The following is a 17,268-nucleotide window of genomic DNA, read 5'->3' as shown; positions in this document are numbered from 1 at the left end:
TCCCACACATGAATGGACTGTAAGACACTGGAGCTCCACTCTCCAGGCCTACTGAAGTGGGCGGCGTTCCCACACATGAATGGACTGTAAGACACTGGAGCTCCACTATCCAGGCCTACTGAAGCGGGCGGCGTTCCCACACATGAATGGACTGTAAGACACTGGAGCTCCACTCTCCAGGCCTACTGAAGCGGACGGATTTCCCACTCATGAATGGACTGTAAGACACTGGAGCTCCACTCTCCAGGCCTACTGAAGCGGGCGGAATTCTCACACATGAATGGACTGTAAGACACTAGAGCTCCATTCTCCAGGCCTACTGAAGCGGGTGGATTTCCCATAAATGAATGGACTGTAAGACACTGGAGCTCCACTCTCCAGGCCTACTGAAGCGGGCGGAGTTCTCACACATGAATGGACTGTAAGACACTAGAGCTCCACTCTCCAGGCCTACTGAAGCGGGCGGCGTTCCCACACATGAATGGACTGTAAGACACTGGAGCTCCACTCTCCAGGCCTACTGAAGCGGGCGGAGTTCTCACACATGAATGGACTGTAAGACACTAGAGCTCCACTCTCCAGGGCTACTGAAGCGGGCGGATTTCCCATAAATGAATGGACTGTAAGACACTGGAGCTCCACTCTCCAGGCCTACTGAAGCGGGCGGAGTTCTCACACATGAATGGACTGTAAGACACTAGAGCTCCACTCTCCAGGCCTACTGAAGCGGGCGGCGTTCCCACACATGAATGGACTGTAAGACACTGGAGCTCCACTCTCCAGGCCTACTGAAGCGGGCGGAGTTCTCACACATGAATGGACTGTAAGACACTAGAGCTCCACTCTCCAGGCCTACTGAAGCGGGCGGATTTCCCATAAATGAATGGACTGTAAGACACTGGAGCTCCACTCTCCAGGCCTACTGAAGCGGGCGGAGTTCTCACACATGAATGGACTGTAAGACACTAGAGCTCCACTCTCCAGGCCTACTGAAGCGGGCGGATTTCCCATAAATGAATGGACTGTAAGACACTGGGGCTCCACTCTCCAGGGCTAGTGAAGCGGGCGGATTTCCCACACATAAATGGACTGTAAGACACTGGAGTTCCACTCTCCAGGTCTACTGAAGCGGGCGGAGTTCCCACACATGAATGGACTGTAAGTCACTGGAGCTCCACTCTCCAGGCCTACTGAAGCGGGCGGCGTTCCCACACATGAATGGACTGTAAGACACTGGAGCTCTACTCTCCAGGCCTACTGAAGTGGGCGGCGTTCCCACACATGAATGGACTGTAAGACACTGGAGCTCCACTCTCCAGGCCTACTGAAGCGGGCAGAGTTCCCACACATGAATGGACTGTAAGACACTGGAGCTCCACTCTCCAGGCCTACTGAAGCAGGCGGATTTCCCACACATGAATGGACTGTAAGACACTGGAGCTCCACTCTCCAGGCCTACTGAAGCGGGCAGAGTTCCCACACATGAATGGACTGTAAGACACTGGAGCTCCACTCTCCAGGCCTACTGAAGCAGGCGGATTTCCCACACATGAATGGACTGTAAGACACTGGAGCTCCACCCTCCAGGCCTACTGAAGCGGGAGGCGTTCCCACACATGAATGGACTGTGTTATACTGTTTATCTATGTCACACACTGAGGTCAGCTTTGACATATGCGCGGATTACATCTACAAACCCTTTATTTCGTCATATCCGATACAGTCATTTGTGGACCTGTGGACCTGCTGCAGCTGATTTCCTCAATAAGATCTATATGCTTTATTTATAGATTTATCAGGTGAGTGCAATCTGAATTGATTAGTTTTTTATCCATCGGATAAGACCCTATTTTGCTGATTTCCTCCACAGTTTGTTCCCAAGAATAATGTACGAGCAGAGGTATGGGTGGGCAGCAGAGAAGAAGACATAGTCAAATACTTAACCCAGTCATTAACTGAAAAAATAAGTAAAAACACCAAATAGACCTTTTTTGCTGAGGCCTAGAGTGCTGGAGGAGAATCCCTTTAAAAAGAAACCCAAGTCTACTGTACATTGGCTAATGAAAGATGCAATAAGTGGCAGCCGCCTTGGGAGCATGAGGAAAAGAACTTCAATCGAAAAAGAGGAGGCAGCAAAAGACAATGGAGGGCACCGTGTAATATATAGTCACTTTTCAGGCCCAGGGTGGTTTGCTTTAAGAACTGAAGACCTGTGAATGCTTACAATCACTGGATTAAAGGAGTTGTCCCATGAGCAATAGTTAATTTTAATCGATAGATCTTGGAATTATAATAAGTTCCATAATTGGATGTGATTAAATAAAATGTTCCTGTGCTGAGATAATCTTATAAATGTGCCCCTGCTGTGTACTGTGTAATAGCTGTGTCTGACCGTGCAGGAACATGGTCTGATCATACCGCAGCTCCTGGGCAGGGGAGGAAGCAAAAGAGAGTATATAGACAGTACAGAAAGGGATCACAGGTGATAATTTTTGTGACGTAAAACATTTCCATGCCTGTTTTTAAACAATGTTTTACTTCAAAGAAAGAATTATTTGCGATCCCATGCTGTAATGTCTGTATATTCTTTTGCTCCCCCCCCCCTACACAGGAGCTGCGGTATGATCAGACCAGGTTCCTGTACGGTCAGACACAGCCATTACACAGTACACAGCAGGGGCACATTTATAAGATTATCTCAGCACAGGAACATTTTATTTAATCACATCCAATTGTGGAAATTATTATAATTCCAAGATCTATTGATTAAAATTAACTTTTGTTCATGGGAAAACCCGTTTTAGTGATGCAATCCAGAAAAACAGTGGTAGCTAGAAGGATGCAAGACCACACATGGGGTGAGCTTAGGGATCATCATATATTTATTAGACAAAACTCATGAAATCATCAGAATAGTCTTTTTTAAGATATATTTATTATTAGCCAAACGTATTCGTGGATCAGAACAGGTGGACAACTATAAAACTATAGAACTCTGTCAGTATAGATTGACTGCTCAAACCAAGCACAGGCGCTCGGTGCACCCTTGGTGTGGCCAAACATTTAAGTGCACCTTCTCACCTACTTGTTTTCCATCTCTCTCCACCCTTCTCTGGCACAGTTGTCAGCAATAGCTGACATTGAAATGAAAGCGACGGGATGGAAATAAGGGGAAAACATGTAGGTGAGAAGGTGCACTCAAATATTCACCCACACCAAGGGTGCACCAAGCACCTGTACTTGGTTTGTACAGTCATTCTGTATTAACAGACTCTAAATACAGCAAGAAAACCATACTAGGTGACTAATGTCTCACAGCTCAGGTTCAGCCATTCTCACATCCTATTAATGAAACCAAAAACAAATAACCAGACTGTCTTTTAATATAAATTATGGGGGCCTTTTTCTGTATTTTCAGATTTCAGAACATCAGTATTATCAGATGGAAGGGGAGCCGCATTTATCGCTCATCCAAGCACTGGAACACTGGGGCCTTTCCAGCAGATCTGTATAGATGTGACTGCTTATAGTAATATGTGGGGAGAGTATTCAGATCTGCTTGTCTGTACGGTACGTCAGCTTATGGCACAGTCAGATGACATGGATGAACTGTGTCTGACACCCGGCACTGATCAGCTTTTCGCAGCTGGATGAAAACATAGAAGTGAGCTGCACTGTGCATCTCTGCTCAGTGTGTAGTGGCTGCTGCTGAGTACTGGAGATCAGCTCCCATTACCATGGATAGGAACAGAGCCGCAGTGCTTGGCAGCGGCTGCTACAGATTGAATGGAGCTGCGCAGTGCAGCTTTGCTCAGTGTGTAGTGGTTGCTGCTGAGTACTGGAGATCAGCTCCCATTACCATAGATAGGAACAGAGCTGCAGTGCTTGGCAGCGGGCGCTACAGATTGAATGGAGCTGCGCAGTGCAGCTTTGCTCAGTGTGTAGTGGTTGCTGCTGAGTACTGGAGATCAGCTCCCATTACCATGGATAGGAACAGAGTTGCAGTGCTTGGCAGCGGCCGCTACAGATTGAATGGAGCCGCGCAGTGCATTTCTGCTCAGTGTGTAGTGGCTGCTGCTGAGTACTGGAGATCAGCGCCCATTACCATGGATAGGAACAGAGCTGCAGTGCTTGGCAGCGGCTGCTACAGATTGAATGGGGCTGCGCAGTGCAGCTTTGCTCAGTGTGTAGTGGCTGCTGCTGAGTACTGGAGATCAGCTCCCATTACCATGGATAGGAACAGAGCTGCAGTGCTTGGCAGCGGCCGCTACAGATTGAATGGAGCTGCGCAGTGCAGCTTTGCTCAGTGTGTAGTGGTTGCTGCTGAGTACTGGAGATCAGCTCCCATTACTATAGATAGGAACAGAGCTGCAGTGCTTGGCAGCGGCCGCTACAGATTGAATGGAGCTGCGCAGTGCAGCTTTGCTCAGTGTGTAGTGGCTGCTGCTGAGTACTGGAGATCAGCGCCCATTACCATGGATAGGAACAGAGTTGCAGTGCTTGGCAGCGGCCGCTACAGATTGAATAGAGCCGCGCAGTGCATCTCTGCTCAGTGTGTAGTGGCTGCTGCTGAGTACTGGAGATCAGCCCCCATTACCATGGATAGGAACACAGCTGCAGTGCTTGGCAGCGGCTGCTACAGATTGAATGGGGCTGTGCAGTGCAGCTTTGCTCAGTGTGTAGTGGCTGCTGCTGAGTACTGGAGATCAGCTCCCATTACCATGGATAGGAACAGAGCTGCAGTGCTTGGCAGCGGGCGCTACAGATTGAATGGAGCTGAGCAGCGCAGCTTTGCTCATTGTTTACACCCAGCCACCAATCTGCTATTGATCCTCAGATTACGTCATCTATTATATATAACAGGACAACCCTTTTTTTCAATCAGATCATTTTTTTTATTGTGAAAGATATTAAAATACATTCACATTTTAATTTTGTTTTTAGAAACAATCAAAACTAAATAAAACAAACACAAATAAAAAACATATAAGTCATTGCGAACCAAATAAAATCCGATTCGTATTAACATTCATCGTAGGTATTATAAAAGGACAACCCTTTAATCTTGTATTATATCATGTACCCATAATTGTGCCCAAGTGTTACTACTAGTAGTTTATTGGATTTTTTTTTTTTGTATTTCGGAAGACAGCTTGTTGGACGAGAAGAGACTCATTTTCATCAATGTGAACGCCTTGAGGCCGAATTCACACACAGCGTTCTTCATGGTGTTTTCTTGTTGCTTTAAAGTCAATCGTGAAGTATTGGAAAGGCAACAAACACAGAGTTTGGGGAATTTGTGTTGTATTTTTTTCAGCCGGCTCATTTTATATTTTCAAAACTCAGCTTACAGTGTGTTTTTATGTCATTATCCTGTAGATTTCTATAGGACTTTAAAAACATTGTAAAAAAAAAAACAAAAAAACTAATACATACAAAATGAAAAACACTATCAAAAATACTTGTAAAAAACAGCAGTGAAAATGCATGAAACCTATGGCGTTTTCTACAAACGTTTTCAAAACTATAAAATAAGTATGTGTGAAGGAGGGCTTAAGCGTCATTTGGCAAGGTAGATGTCTTTTAATAAATAATTTAATTATTATTTTTTATGAGTGTGTGTATCATTTCATATTTTGTTATGCAGCATCTCATAACCTCCATTGATATTCCCATTAGGTTGGAGATCTAAGCCCTAAAGAGATTCCCATAAAGATGACAGTGAAAGGATGTCCTCTATACTTCCAAATGACGGGACCAAGACTCGACCGACAGACTGAAGGACCCGTGATAAGGTAACGCTCTCTTCACTGCAAAGATCGGTTCTGGAAATTCAGCGGATTCTGACATCATGTCAGAGTAGATTGGGAAGACCCCAATACATTAGCCTGTTGTCCGATGTCACCTATATAGGTGGTTTTGACCTACTTTAGCCTAATATGTATGGGAGCCTCAAAAAGAACCTTTCATCACGATTATGTATGGCCATCATGTCGCTGTTATACAGATTCAATAGATACCTTTAATGAAGAAATCCGCATCCTGGTTGTCGCTTATTCAGCCTTTGACGTTTGGGTTTCAGAAGCTTTCGGTGTATAAGGGCAGGACTGTGGGTAGGGTCATCGGCTACTGCCCCAGCTCCTCCGCCTGCCTCTGGGGTCTGTATCTTCCTCCTGCTTTAAAGTATGCTCCGGCATCGTTCTGGCTTCTGGTGGTGTTTGTGCAGATTGATCTCCCAGAGATTGGCCTTTCGTAAAATATCGCTGGTGGAGGAGCATGTGAAGACTGAGATTTCAGCTTGATATTAAGCCGAGATCTAAATCTGTGCATGCGCCACCACCATTTCACTGAAGACCGCCCGGAGATGAATCTGTGCAATCGCCGCCCATGGGGAAGGCAGTGTTGGCGGAAACTTTAAAACAAGAGTGAGATACAGACACCAGGGGCCGGCGGAGGGGCCAAGGCAGGAGCTGAAGACCCTACCCACAGTGCCGTCCCTACACACTATGAAACTTTGTTTAAGTCATGATTCATGAAGAAAACACATTGTAATTAGTGATAAGCGAATATACTCGTTACTCGAAATTTCTCGAGCATGCTCGGGGGTCCCCGAGTATTTTTTAGTGCTCGGAGATTTAGTTTTTCTTGCCGCAGGTGAATGATTTACATCTGTTAGCCAGCATAAGTACATGTGGGGGTTGCCTGGTTGCTAGGGAATCCCCACATGTACTTATTCTGGCTAACAGATGTAAATCATTCAGCTGCGGCAATGAAAACTAAATCTCTGAGTACTAAAAAATACTCGAAGGACCCCGAACGTGCTCGAGAAATCTCGAGTAACGAGTATATTCGCTCATCACTAATTGTAATCAGACGTCATCACTTTTTCTATGAGCAATCTGATTATTTTGACACTGAGAACTTGTATGTGAGAGATAAAAAAAAATTATATTGAAGACTCCGCTGGGGTCATGGGCCAGTGGAAGAAGTTATATATTGATAAAAAAAAACTTTCTAATTTGAAGGTTTGGAACCCATATTTCTGGTGGAGACACAATTTCACGCTGCCTACGTATTAACAACCCAAGTCCTTGTGGTAAGTGTCTACTGTAAATTTTGCAAATCTGTGTTCACCCAGTGAAGGCTCCCGGCTGTCACCTGAGGTTTTATGAAACTTTGGGGATCCAGGGTAGAGGGAACCTACCGTATTTTCATGCATATTTATGAAAAGGGTTATCCCCGGATCATCTGCTATTCCAACCCATCGCTATATTGACCTGGAATATACAGAAATACAGTCCACAAGCCTAAAAATGGGCAGACATTAGGGATTTCAAATATCTTCTTTTTGAACGACTTAATGCCCGTGGTTCATCTGTGAGGGTTGTTGATTTTACCTCTTCCTATTCCATGATGTACTATCTGAGCCAACATCTGTTTATACAGTGGGCACCTTGCTTTTATCAGCAGCAACCAAAGCCAGCTCACATTGCTGCTGTTTAACCACTTAAATTATGCTGACAATCTCTGACTGCGGCATTCAAGAGATCATGATTTAGGCTCCTATAAATCTCCTCCTTCCTACCCCTGCGATAATATTGTGGAGAGACCATGAGTACTCTGAAGGCCTCATTAACTGCCATCTTGGTACTCCTGTGAAGCTCAGTTATTTTCACTATATACTGCCAAAAAAAAATCAAAAATAAAAACTTTAAAAATAGTAAAAAAAAATCAAATCCCCTTTTCCCAATATAAAAATTAATAAAAAATAAATAAATAAGCATATTTAGTATTGCCATGTCTGTAAAAAATATTTACCTACACAGTAAATGTCAGAAAAAGCACAAAAAAAATTAATTCCAGAATTGCTGTTTTTTGCTGGTTGAATTTCTCCCCAAAAATACAATAAAAAGCAATAAAAATATTGTATGTAGCCCAAAATGATACCATTAAAAACTAATGCATGGCATGCAAATAAAAAATAAAATACTCCTACAGCTCTACTGATGGAAGAATAAAACAAAGTACTCGGTTTTGGAAAATGGCGACACAAACCAAATGTTATTTTTTTCACAAACGTAAGAGTTTTTGTAAGCCACTAAAATAATAAAAAAATCTTTACAATGTTGGTATCACAGTAATCGTACTGTAGAATCATGTTAACAATTCATTTTTACCACCTGATAAATGCTGTAAAAATAAAACCCAAAAAACAGTTGAGGAATAGTGCGTTTTGTTTCCTCCTCATTTGGAATTTTTATCACGTTTTTCATTACATCTTATGGCAAAATTAATTGGGTCATTCACAATTACAACCATCCTGTCTAAGAAAAAAAACAAGCCCTCGCAAAGCAACCAAAAATATTAGTTATGCTCTTGGAAAGAAAATAAGGAAAAAACGAAAGCTCAAAAAAGAAAATGTACTGTTCCTTTAAGGGGTTAATAACAATGCCGTAAGTTAGGTCTCATTCAGATGTACGATTTTCGGGTACAAGTGTTATCCATGTTTTTCACAGATAGCACTCGTACCTGTGATAGTCTGCGGGGCCCTTCACATGTCTGTGATTATTTCTTAGTCCAGGAAAATCTCAGAGACAATTCCGATTTTGATCCATGCGTTGAACCAGAATTGGTAATGCAAGTCTATGGGGCCGTGAATAAATCGGACCGCATTCGGATGACATCCGAGTGCGGTATCATTTTCACAGACTGTCAGAAAGGAGACTGTGGAGATTTTTTTTTCTTGTATGAGAAAAGCTAATGACATTTGGACCAAACTCTGATCAAAATAATAGGTCCAATTTTTGTTGTACGTGAGAAAAACGGACATCTGAACAAGGCCTTAGAAGAAGAGTCTTCCCCGATCTCTGCTGTGATGGGTGACCTAGTCTGAGCTCCTGTTAGTAGGATGCAGATCTGTGGTTTAGCGTCAGCAACCTCTCAACTACAAAACCCAACAATAACCAACACTAGATCCCAACATGCCAGATGCCACAAATGTCTGCCACCGGTCGCCATCTATCGCGCTGGTTCGTCTCACAGAGAGGTACTGAACATTGTCAGAAAATGGACTAAATCATCCTTTTTGGATGTCTAAAATCGTTATTTTGTGGCCAAAGTGCAGATGTAAGCGATAATGGCTCCCGATCAGTTACTGATCACTTTCATTTCTGTCGTAGATATTCGCATAGACTGGGAGACGTATAACAGAGAGCAGGAGACTTCTAAGCTGCTGGACCTGGTGATGCTTTTCGGAGACCCTTTCCCATTGAAAGACATAGATGGAAATGAAATTGTTGATTCCAGTGTGGATTTTCCAGAAAGTGACGAATCGCCTCTGAATTGGGATAAAATACCCAGTACTTCAGGAACGATATCATCCTCTTCATTCAGAAGTATAAGTGTAAGAGTGGGAGTAAACATACTAGGGTTATGCAAAAACAATTTTAGTATTTAGCAGTTTGGTGCAGTATGTGATGCATTCCTCATAGCCACATTCAGATAAAGAACAACTTCCACTCTGTTTGGATCCAATCCTGTTATTGGAGGAAAAAAAAAATCACAGGTACAGACATAGCAAACGTTATGCTGACAGATGGTTCTCGATGCTATGTCTATCAGCTGTTCTCCTAGTATGCTGATAACAGCTGACCGGTGGGGTGTCGGACCTCCATCCATCTGATAGTGACGATCTATCATAACCCCAAAGTAGAGGAGCCAGATTTTAGTGGCATATTCCCTACTAGGGTTGTGACAGCCTATGCAATAGAGCAATTCCATTGCCTGAAAAGGAGCTGGAGTATCTAGTAAACCTATTTAATGTTTAAAGAATTTTTCCACATAGGTGTACACCACCAAAAGAAGTCATAGAAACCATAAGGAAGGGAGAAGAGAGGACTAGAATATGGAATAAAATATAACCTTTATTGATAAATGTTAAAATAATGTGATTAACATCAAAATAACCTCAGTGGCACTATATGTTCAAATGATGGCATATATACAGCTCTGGCAAAAATTTAGAGACCACCACATCAAAACCCTGTCATGGGCAGCCCAATCTCCAGACCTGAACCCCATTGAAAACCTCTGGAATGTAATCAAGAGGATGATGGATAGTCACAAGCCATCAAACAAAGAAGAACTGCTTACATTTTTGCGCCAGAAGCAGTGTAAAAGACTGGTGGAAAGCATGCCAAGACACATGAAAGCTGTGATTAAAAATCATGGTTATTCCACAACATATTGATTTCTGAACTCTTCCAGAACTCTTCCTGAGTTAAAACATTAGTATTGTTGTTTCTAAATGATTATGAACTTGTTTTCTTTGCATTATTTGAGGTCTGAAAGCACTGTTTGTTTTTTTTTATTTTGACCATTTTTCTTTGTCAGAAAAAAAATACAAAATGTATTGCTTGGAAATTCGGAGACATGTTGTCAGAAGTTTATAGAATAAAAGAACAATTTACGTTTTACTCAAAAATTTACGGTACCTATAAAGAGAAAAATCAGACAAAACTGAACATTTTGCAGTGGCCTTTTAATTTTTGCCAGAGCTGTATATTGGATCACTGTTGTAAGTATCCCACGAAAGTGGTCCAAATTAGGTCCCAATGTATAGTGATCATACAATCATTATCATTTAAGATGTTTACAAATTCTTCAAGTCATTATCTATATAACTTTTCCAGGTTAAGACATGGCCTACATAATTAGATATCCTATCTGAAAAGACAACCTCCTTCTCCCACCACCCAAGACAGAGGTTTGCGAAGAAGGTGCGACGGCTGCTCCCATCGCGGTGCCACGAATTTGTAGATCAAAGTGGCCGATGTCTTTTCAGAACAAGCACTGCAGCAATTGTAAACATCTTAAATGATAATGGTTTCAATTTGCAGCATTAAGAGATACACACAGCATTTCCACAACCAAGTGAAACACTGTTCTGGGACTGACAACCTTTATTGGTGCATTTTAAAATAATATGATTAAAATCAAAATAGCCGCAGTGGCAATGAGACAGACTATCTTGTGTTCCACATTCTAGTCCTCTCTTCTCCCCTCCCTATGGAAACTACTGTAAAGGAGTTGTATGCGACCATTTATTGTGGCATGCCCCATCTGATTCTATGTTATGCAGGAATCCCCCTAAAAAATAACCATAATGTGGCCCCCTGCTGAGCATGTCACACCTGTTAGTATTATGTTCTGTATGAAATGATTGGATTTCCCTTTGATCCATGCTGATACCTGTGGTCTCTTCAGAAACTAGAGATATTGGAACAGACTGAACGCACCGAGGAAGACTCGAGCAATGACCTGAATGGACCAGGGAGTGATATCACAGCAGAAGAAAAATTAATTTCTGTCATTCTGAGAAGCCACGAGGGAGTCGCCTCTGATTACCCATACTGCATCACTCCGAGGCAAACCGTAAGTCAAACCAGAGGCTTTTTTTGCTCAAAACTGCCCTCAGAAGTTTACGGTGCATTTCCTGATAAACTTGTAGTGTAAACAAGCTGTTGATCACCCGACTAATAAGAAGAGCGCTCGTTCATCGGCTGATGGTTTGTATCCTTCTCAGTAGCACATTGCGCTGTGTAGATGCAGCGCCCCAGAGTCCTGGTCGTTGCAGTATTGTGGCTCCGCCACTATGGGGAGCTATGGTACGTCTGATGGCACTGAAGGAGTTCATCTGACCAGGTATCACAGACACCAAGACATTTCACAGCCGGGCCTCCAGGGGGAGCTAAGGGTTCTATTCATTAGGCCACTCCTCACATACTGGTAAAACTGGGGGTCAGGCAGGAAGTTAGAGAGAAAGCTGACTGGGTTGGAACCAGGCAACACCTTGTGGCAGAGGGTGTTGTGGGGGAAGATTTGGTAGGGCCCCTGTCAGGGGTGGGATCCTGACAGCGGCTTGGCAACTGGACAGAACGTAATGGGACCGTGCCTGCTCAGCATAGCGGCGGTGCCCAAGGAAGGACTAGAAGCGAGATAGATTGTGCTGAGTGAGAAACGAGATCAAAGCAACAAGGAGAATACCAGTAGGAGTCGTGCTGAAAGACCGAGGCAACATCCTACTGAGGCGCAACAACCGGTGGCCGGAACGCCGAAGGAAGTATTTCTTTATACAGCTTCAGGCAATACTTCGAACCAATGGCAGGACAGTCAGTCTCAGGCGGGCTGTCTCACCTAAATCACCTATGCAGTCTTGGGGGGCAACTTGTGGAGAGGGGCGACTCTAGGGTCCCGGAAGAGCTCCGAGCCTACCCGTCAAACGGGTGCCGTCCTAACCGTAACACCAGGGAGGGACGGAAGATTAGCAGAACATCATCTAATCGTGTTGTGAGGGAACTTAAGAAACAGACACAACAGTTGTGGGGACTTTCCGTAAGCACAGCAGGGGAGGACCGCAACACACAAGCGCTAGCAGGTAGGCACAGATTTCCACCTGTAAAGAGAACTCTGGAGGTGCCATTGGACCGGCCGGACTTGCGCAGCCTGGTGATCCGGATTCCGGACTGAGGATCCAGAGATCTTCAGTAAAGAGGTAAAGAGACTGCAACCTGTGTCCTCGTTATTTACTACACCGCACCACTACAGCCTCACCACCACCACCATCTATCCATATCTATCATCTCTGACTGTGCGCCCCTCGGCAGGGTCACGGACCGGGCCTAGCCACCGTGACAACCCCAGAGCAGAGACTCAGAGGCCCGGTGCCGGGTACCCTTCGGCCCTGCGGCAGTGGGGGCGCCGCATAGACAGAACCGAAAACAATGGCATGGAACGATCTATTGTGGTTCACTTTTTCTGTTCTCAATTTTTTTTTTCATTGTAAATGTACAGTAGCTGCAGACTAATGCTATTTCTTTCTCGTAGATTGTTCCTGCCGGAGGACACAGCACTATACATGTGTCCTTCACTCCACTGATGTTGTCCGAGATCACCAATAAGTTAGAATGCAGCGGATTCGCCCTGGGCTTCCTGAGTCTGGATGACATGGTAACAAAATGTCCTCTTCTATATAAAAACCTTTTGTAGTGAATAGTGATGAGCGAACGTGCTTGGATAAGGTGTTATCTGAGCATGCTTGTGTGCTATACGAGTGTCTTCTGTGTGCTCGAAAAATATGCTTTAGTCCCCGCAGCAGTGTGTTGTAGCTGTTGAACAGCCGCGAGACTCGAACATATTTTTCATGCACGCCAAACGCACTCAATAATACCCTATCCGAGCACGTTCGCTCATCACTAGTAGTGAAGCTTTTTTTTTTTTTTTACTCGGCTCTAAACATTTTTTCTTTTTCTTCCAGTCTACAAAACAGATACCTGGAAAGGTGAAACGGCTCCATGGATATGGGGTAGAAGCGCTGAGAATGGAGCTGCAGGCATTTGTGAAGCCTGCTCTGTAAGTAATGGGATTGAGCTGCCCACTTTCTGGGCAGACAGCAACATTATAGAACACAACTCCAAAACCGCTTCCCTATTGCAGGAATTTTTTTTAGGAAACAGCTGTAAAAACATTGGGGATAATTTATTACAGCTTTTTTTATAATTAAATGTAACTTGTAGACGTTGCAGCCTTAAGTGTGAAGTTATCATAAGGTCTCTTTCAGACGTCAGTGTCCGGTCCATGGGGTGACAGGTTTCATACGTAGCGGAGACACTTACACACGTAGACCCATTCAGTAAATCAAAAAGGCTCCACTAACAAGCCCTCATACTGCCATGTTCACAGCAAAAGAAAAACAATTGTGATAGAAGAATTAATTTGTAAGAAAAATGTTTCTCTATACGGTAATTTCCTTTCAGAATGCTGTGAATTGTAGAATATTGGTAAAATACAGTCGTTTATAGAAGTGGTCAGTACTTTTAAGGTCTTCTCTTTTCCTCTGTAGGCTCACTGTGGAATATGAAGATGAGGATGAAGAAGGATTAGTGTTTTATCCTGTAGCAAGTGACCTCATTCCTGATAGGAAATCTTCGCCTGTCAGTATCTCATTTTAGACTGTAGTTTTCATTGCAAAGGTTTTTAGTAAGAACAGGACCAGATCACCTGACAGACGGGGAGATAGGACATCCTTGAGGCTTTTATCAGACATTGTTTTGGGGGTTAGCAACATTTTAGGCATTTTCTTTGGAATTTTTTTGCATTCGGACATTTTTATTATGTAATGATTTCCTACGGAAAAGGAAATAAAAAAGGGCATTGACCCTAAAACAAGCTATAAATTAGGGTATGTCTATACTGAGTTGTTGGCAGGGATATTGGATCAGACTCTATTCCAAATTTCAAATTTTTTGGATAAGCTTCATATAGATCTCAATGGGAATTCCCAGTTGTGAAAAAAACAACTTGTCAGATCTTGAGGGGTTACGGCCTGTAGAGAAGCTCAAAATTTGGCCACTGGGTAAACTAGAAGGCGAATAAACACCCTATGCACAAGAGCAGTGTAAAGTTAGGTTCAAAGGGTTTGTTTTGGTGGTGGACAAGTCCAACGAGCTTTTCTAAAGTTTTTCTAATCCAATAAGAGATGGCATCTAACTAGAATATGCCACTACTTTATCCAACTGGGACCCCACGAGTCCTGAAAATGAAAGGGGTACAGTGCTGCTTGTGTAGTCGTGTCCTAAAATCCCTGCACATGGCTGTGTCCATACTTCACCCTCATGTTTCATGCAGTCAGGTAATCAGGGAACATCTTGCAGGAAAAAAAAAAATGGCAAAACCATCACTTTCAGAGATGGGAAAACATCCGTTATAATCTAGAACTATGAAGTCTGTATCGTTAATACTGTGATCATTTTCTTTTCAGATTTTGACAGAATTTTTAACAACTCGAAATTTAAAACTGATCAATTGCACAGAGACGCCGCTGTATTTTCGATTGCTGATCTCAAAACCCTTCATAATCTCTGCTGTTAATCCAAATAAAAGCCTCAAAACTTCCCAGAGTGACCGGGAGGAGCAGATCGTGCTGCACCCACAACAGAACACATTGGTAGGATACAATCTGATATATTGCTAGTGGAGATACACTACATCAGCAGTGTGATGAGATGTACCAATAGCCGTTAACATTAAAACAGGTGATTGATCCTGACAATGGCTGGGATATGCTAGATGGCAAGTGATCAGTTCTTAAAGCTTAATATGTAGCTTGCGTGTTCTGGCTCAGAGAGCTGTGGCAGGTGGTGGTGGACACTGGATCCACGAGTCACGTAAAATACACAAGGTGTGCTCACCAGCCATCCTCTCCAGGGCTTACAGAGATTACTAGGACACACCGAGAATGTCTGAATTGTATTATTATGCTTGTCCTTTGCTGCCCTCTACGGGTCATTGTTATTTTCTGTTCTCATGTATTGCAGCTGTAATTTCCCATTACACCTCTCTATCTGGAACTCCTAGTATTGGCTTTCCTCCTATCTAGTGATGAGCGAGTGTGCTCGTTACTTGCGATTTCCGAGCATGCTGGGGTGGTCTCCGAGTGTTTGTGAGTGCTCGTTTGTGTCCCTGTGTTTGTGTTCCCGCAGCTGCATGATTTGCGGCTGTTAAGACAACCTAAACACATGTGGGGGTTGCCTGTTTGTTAGGGAATCCCCACATGTATTCAGGCTGTCCAGCAGCTGTGTCGACACAAACTAAATTTCCGAGCACGCCCAAATACTCGGGAGATCACCCGAGCATGCTCGGGAAAACTCGTGTATCGAGCACACTCACTCATCATTACTCACATCCTTTCTTTCTGGTCAGTGCCATTTTGGCAGAAACGTGCATCAGAGCTGGAGAGAGGATCCTTCATCTTGTACCTTATCCTCATCCCTTTATCTTCCCTGACATCTCTATATCATCATTGCCAAAGTACTGTGAATAAACTATCGAAAAGTTCATCCACTGCATCTTCCTTCCTGGATCATCTACATAAGGCTTCTTTTACACATACCGTTGTTTTGCGGCCCCAATAGATTTCTATGGGGCCGCAAAAATGGGCTGCAATAATTTCATGGTGCGCCGTATGGCCGTATTTACGGCTGTGATAAAAGATCGACTCTGCTAGATCTTTTTCACGGCTTACAGACACGGCCCCCATTGAAAATCAATGAATCAACTAAAGCTTGTTTTTGCGGTGCACCGTGACTTCTGGTTTTGCGGGACCCCGTTTTTTTTTTTTACAATACTATTTCCATAGTATTGGAACTCCGAAAAATGGGGCCGCAAAAAGGTGTAAAGGCTAAAGCTGATCAGGCAAGAGAGGAGAGGATAGTGAGTAAACTATCTGCATTGCTTGTGCTGAGATCCATGGTCACAGCCTTCACACACATCTCACCTACGTACATCGGTGGCAGCATACAAGGATACACTACAGTACAGAGGCGAATCAGAAGCTTGATCCTGTGGGCTGTGTTCTGCTGAGATATGCCATTTATGTGGATGTTACTATGTACCTGCTACCTAAAGAACAAGTACACTCCTTCATGGTAATGGTATTGTTATCGGCAGCAGTCTTTTTCAGCAGGATCATTTCATACTGCAAATAATTTTTTGGAATGGTTTGAGAAACAAGATATAGAGTTCAAGGAGTTGAGTTGGCTTCTAAATCCCAAGATCTTCAGAGCCCCTTCTTGGTATCGATTGGTGGTCCCCAGCAGTCAGACCCCCAGTGATCAGAAAGTTATGCCCTATCCTATGGGGGTCATGGCTGATCTTAGTACATACCCTTAAAGTACAGTGGCTCAGTAGTTCAAATTTCACCATGGAGAACATCTGCAAGGAGTTTGTATGTTCTCCTTGTGTTTGTGTGGGTTTCCTCCGCGTTCTTCAGTTTCCTCCCACACTCCAGACATACTGATAGGAATAGTAGATTGTGAGTCATACGTTGGACAGCGATGATGTCTGTACAGTGCTGCAGAATATGTTAGTGCTACATAAATAAGTATAACTGGTGGAGTGCAGTAGTATAATGTGTTCTTCCTATACAGACCACCATACATAATATTCTCTATAGATGGGTAGATCCTAAAAATTAACACTAGGAATGCTTTCATTGCATAGATCAAGGTGTCATTTTGCACAACCCTGGAACTACTGACGTACCAGAACCTGCCGGATGATCAGATGCTGCCCGGTGTTAAAATCCTTCAGTCAGAGAATGGCGAGAAGAAGCTGCACTTTACCCAGCAATTAATCATAGAGTACAGCAATAACAGCTCTCAGGTCACTTTTCTATTGACTTTTCATATGATCACTAATTTAATACATTAT

The 17,268-nt window shown here is 43.5% G+C and overlaps 1 protein-coding gene across 1 annotated transcript in view; it reads left to right on the top strand.

Annotated features, from left to right (window-relative positions):
• DLEC1 (DLEC1 cilia and flagella associated protein) overlaps positions 1-17,268 on the top strand; it is a 144,864-nt gene that overhangs the window by 124,817 nt on the left and 2,779 nt on the right. Inside the window, exons 27-36 of the mRNA XM_077268701.1 lie at positions 3,419-3,570; positions 5,680-5,795; positions 7,026-7,096; positions 9,180-9,403; positions 11,266-11,433; positions 12,886-13,008; positions 13,316-13,410; positions 13,901-13,991; positions 14,819-15,004; positions 17,059-17,220. Coding sequence (XP_077124816.1) covers positions 3,419-3,570; positions 5,680-5,795; positions 7,026-7,096; positions 9,180-9,403; positions 11,266-11,433; positions 12,886-13,008; positions 13,316-13,410; positions 13,901-13,991; positions 14,819-15,004; positions 17,059-17,220 — 1,388 coding nt within the window. The remainder of the gene's footprint in view (positions 1-3,418; positions 3,571-5,679; positions 5,796-7,025; positions 7,097-9,179; positions 9,404-11,265; positions 11,434-12,885; positions 13,009-13,315; positions 13,411-13,900; positions 13,992-14,818; positions 15,005-17,058; positions 17,221-17,268) is intronic.

The sequence above is a fragment of the Ranitomeya variabilis genome, chromosome 6 (assembly GCF_051348905.1).
Source record: "Ranitomeya variabilis isolate aRanVar5 chromosome 6, aRanVar5.hap1, whole genome shotgun sequence".
Taxonomy (NCBI): Eukaryota; Metazoa; Chordata; class Amphibia; order Anura; family Dendrobatidae; genus Ranitomeya; species Ranitomeya variabilis.
This window is presented reverse-complemented; position numbering and strand designations above follow the sequence as displayed.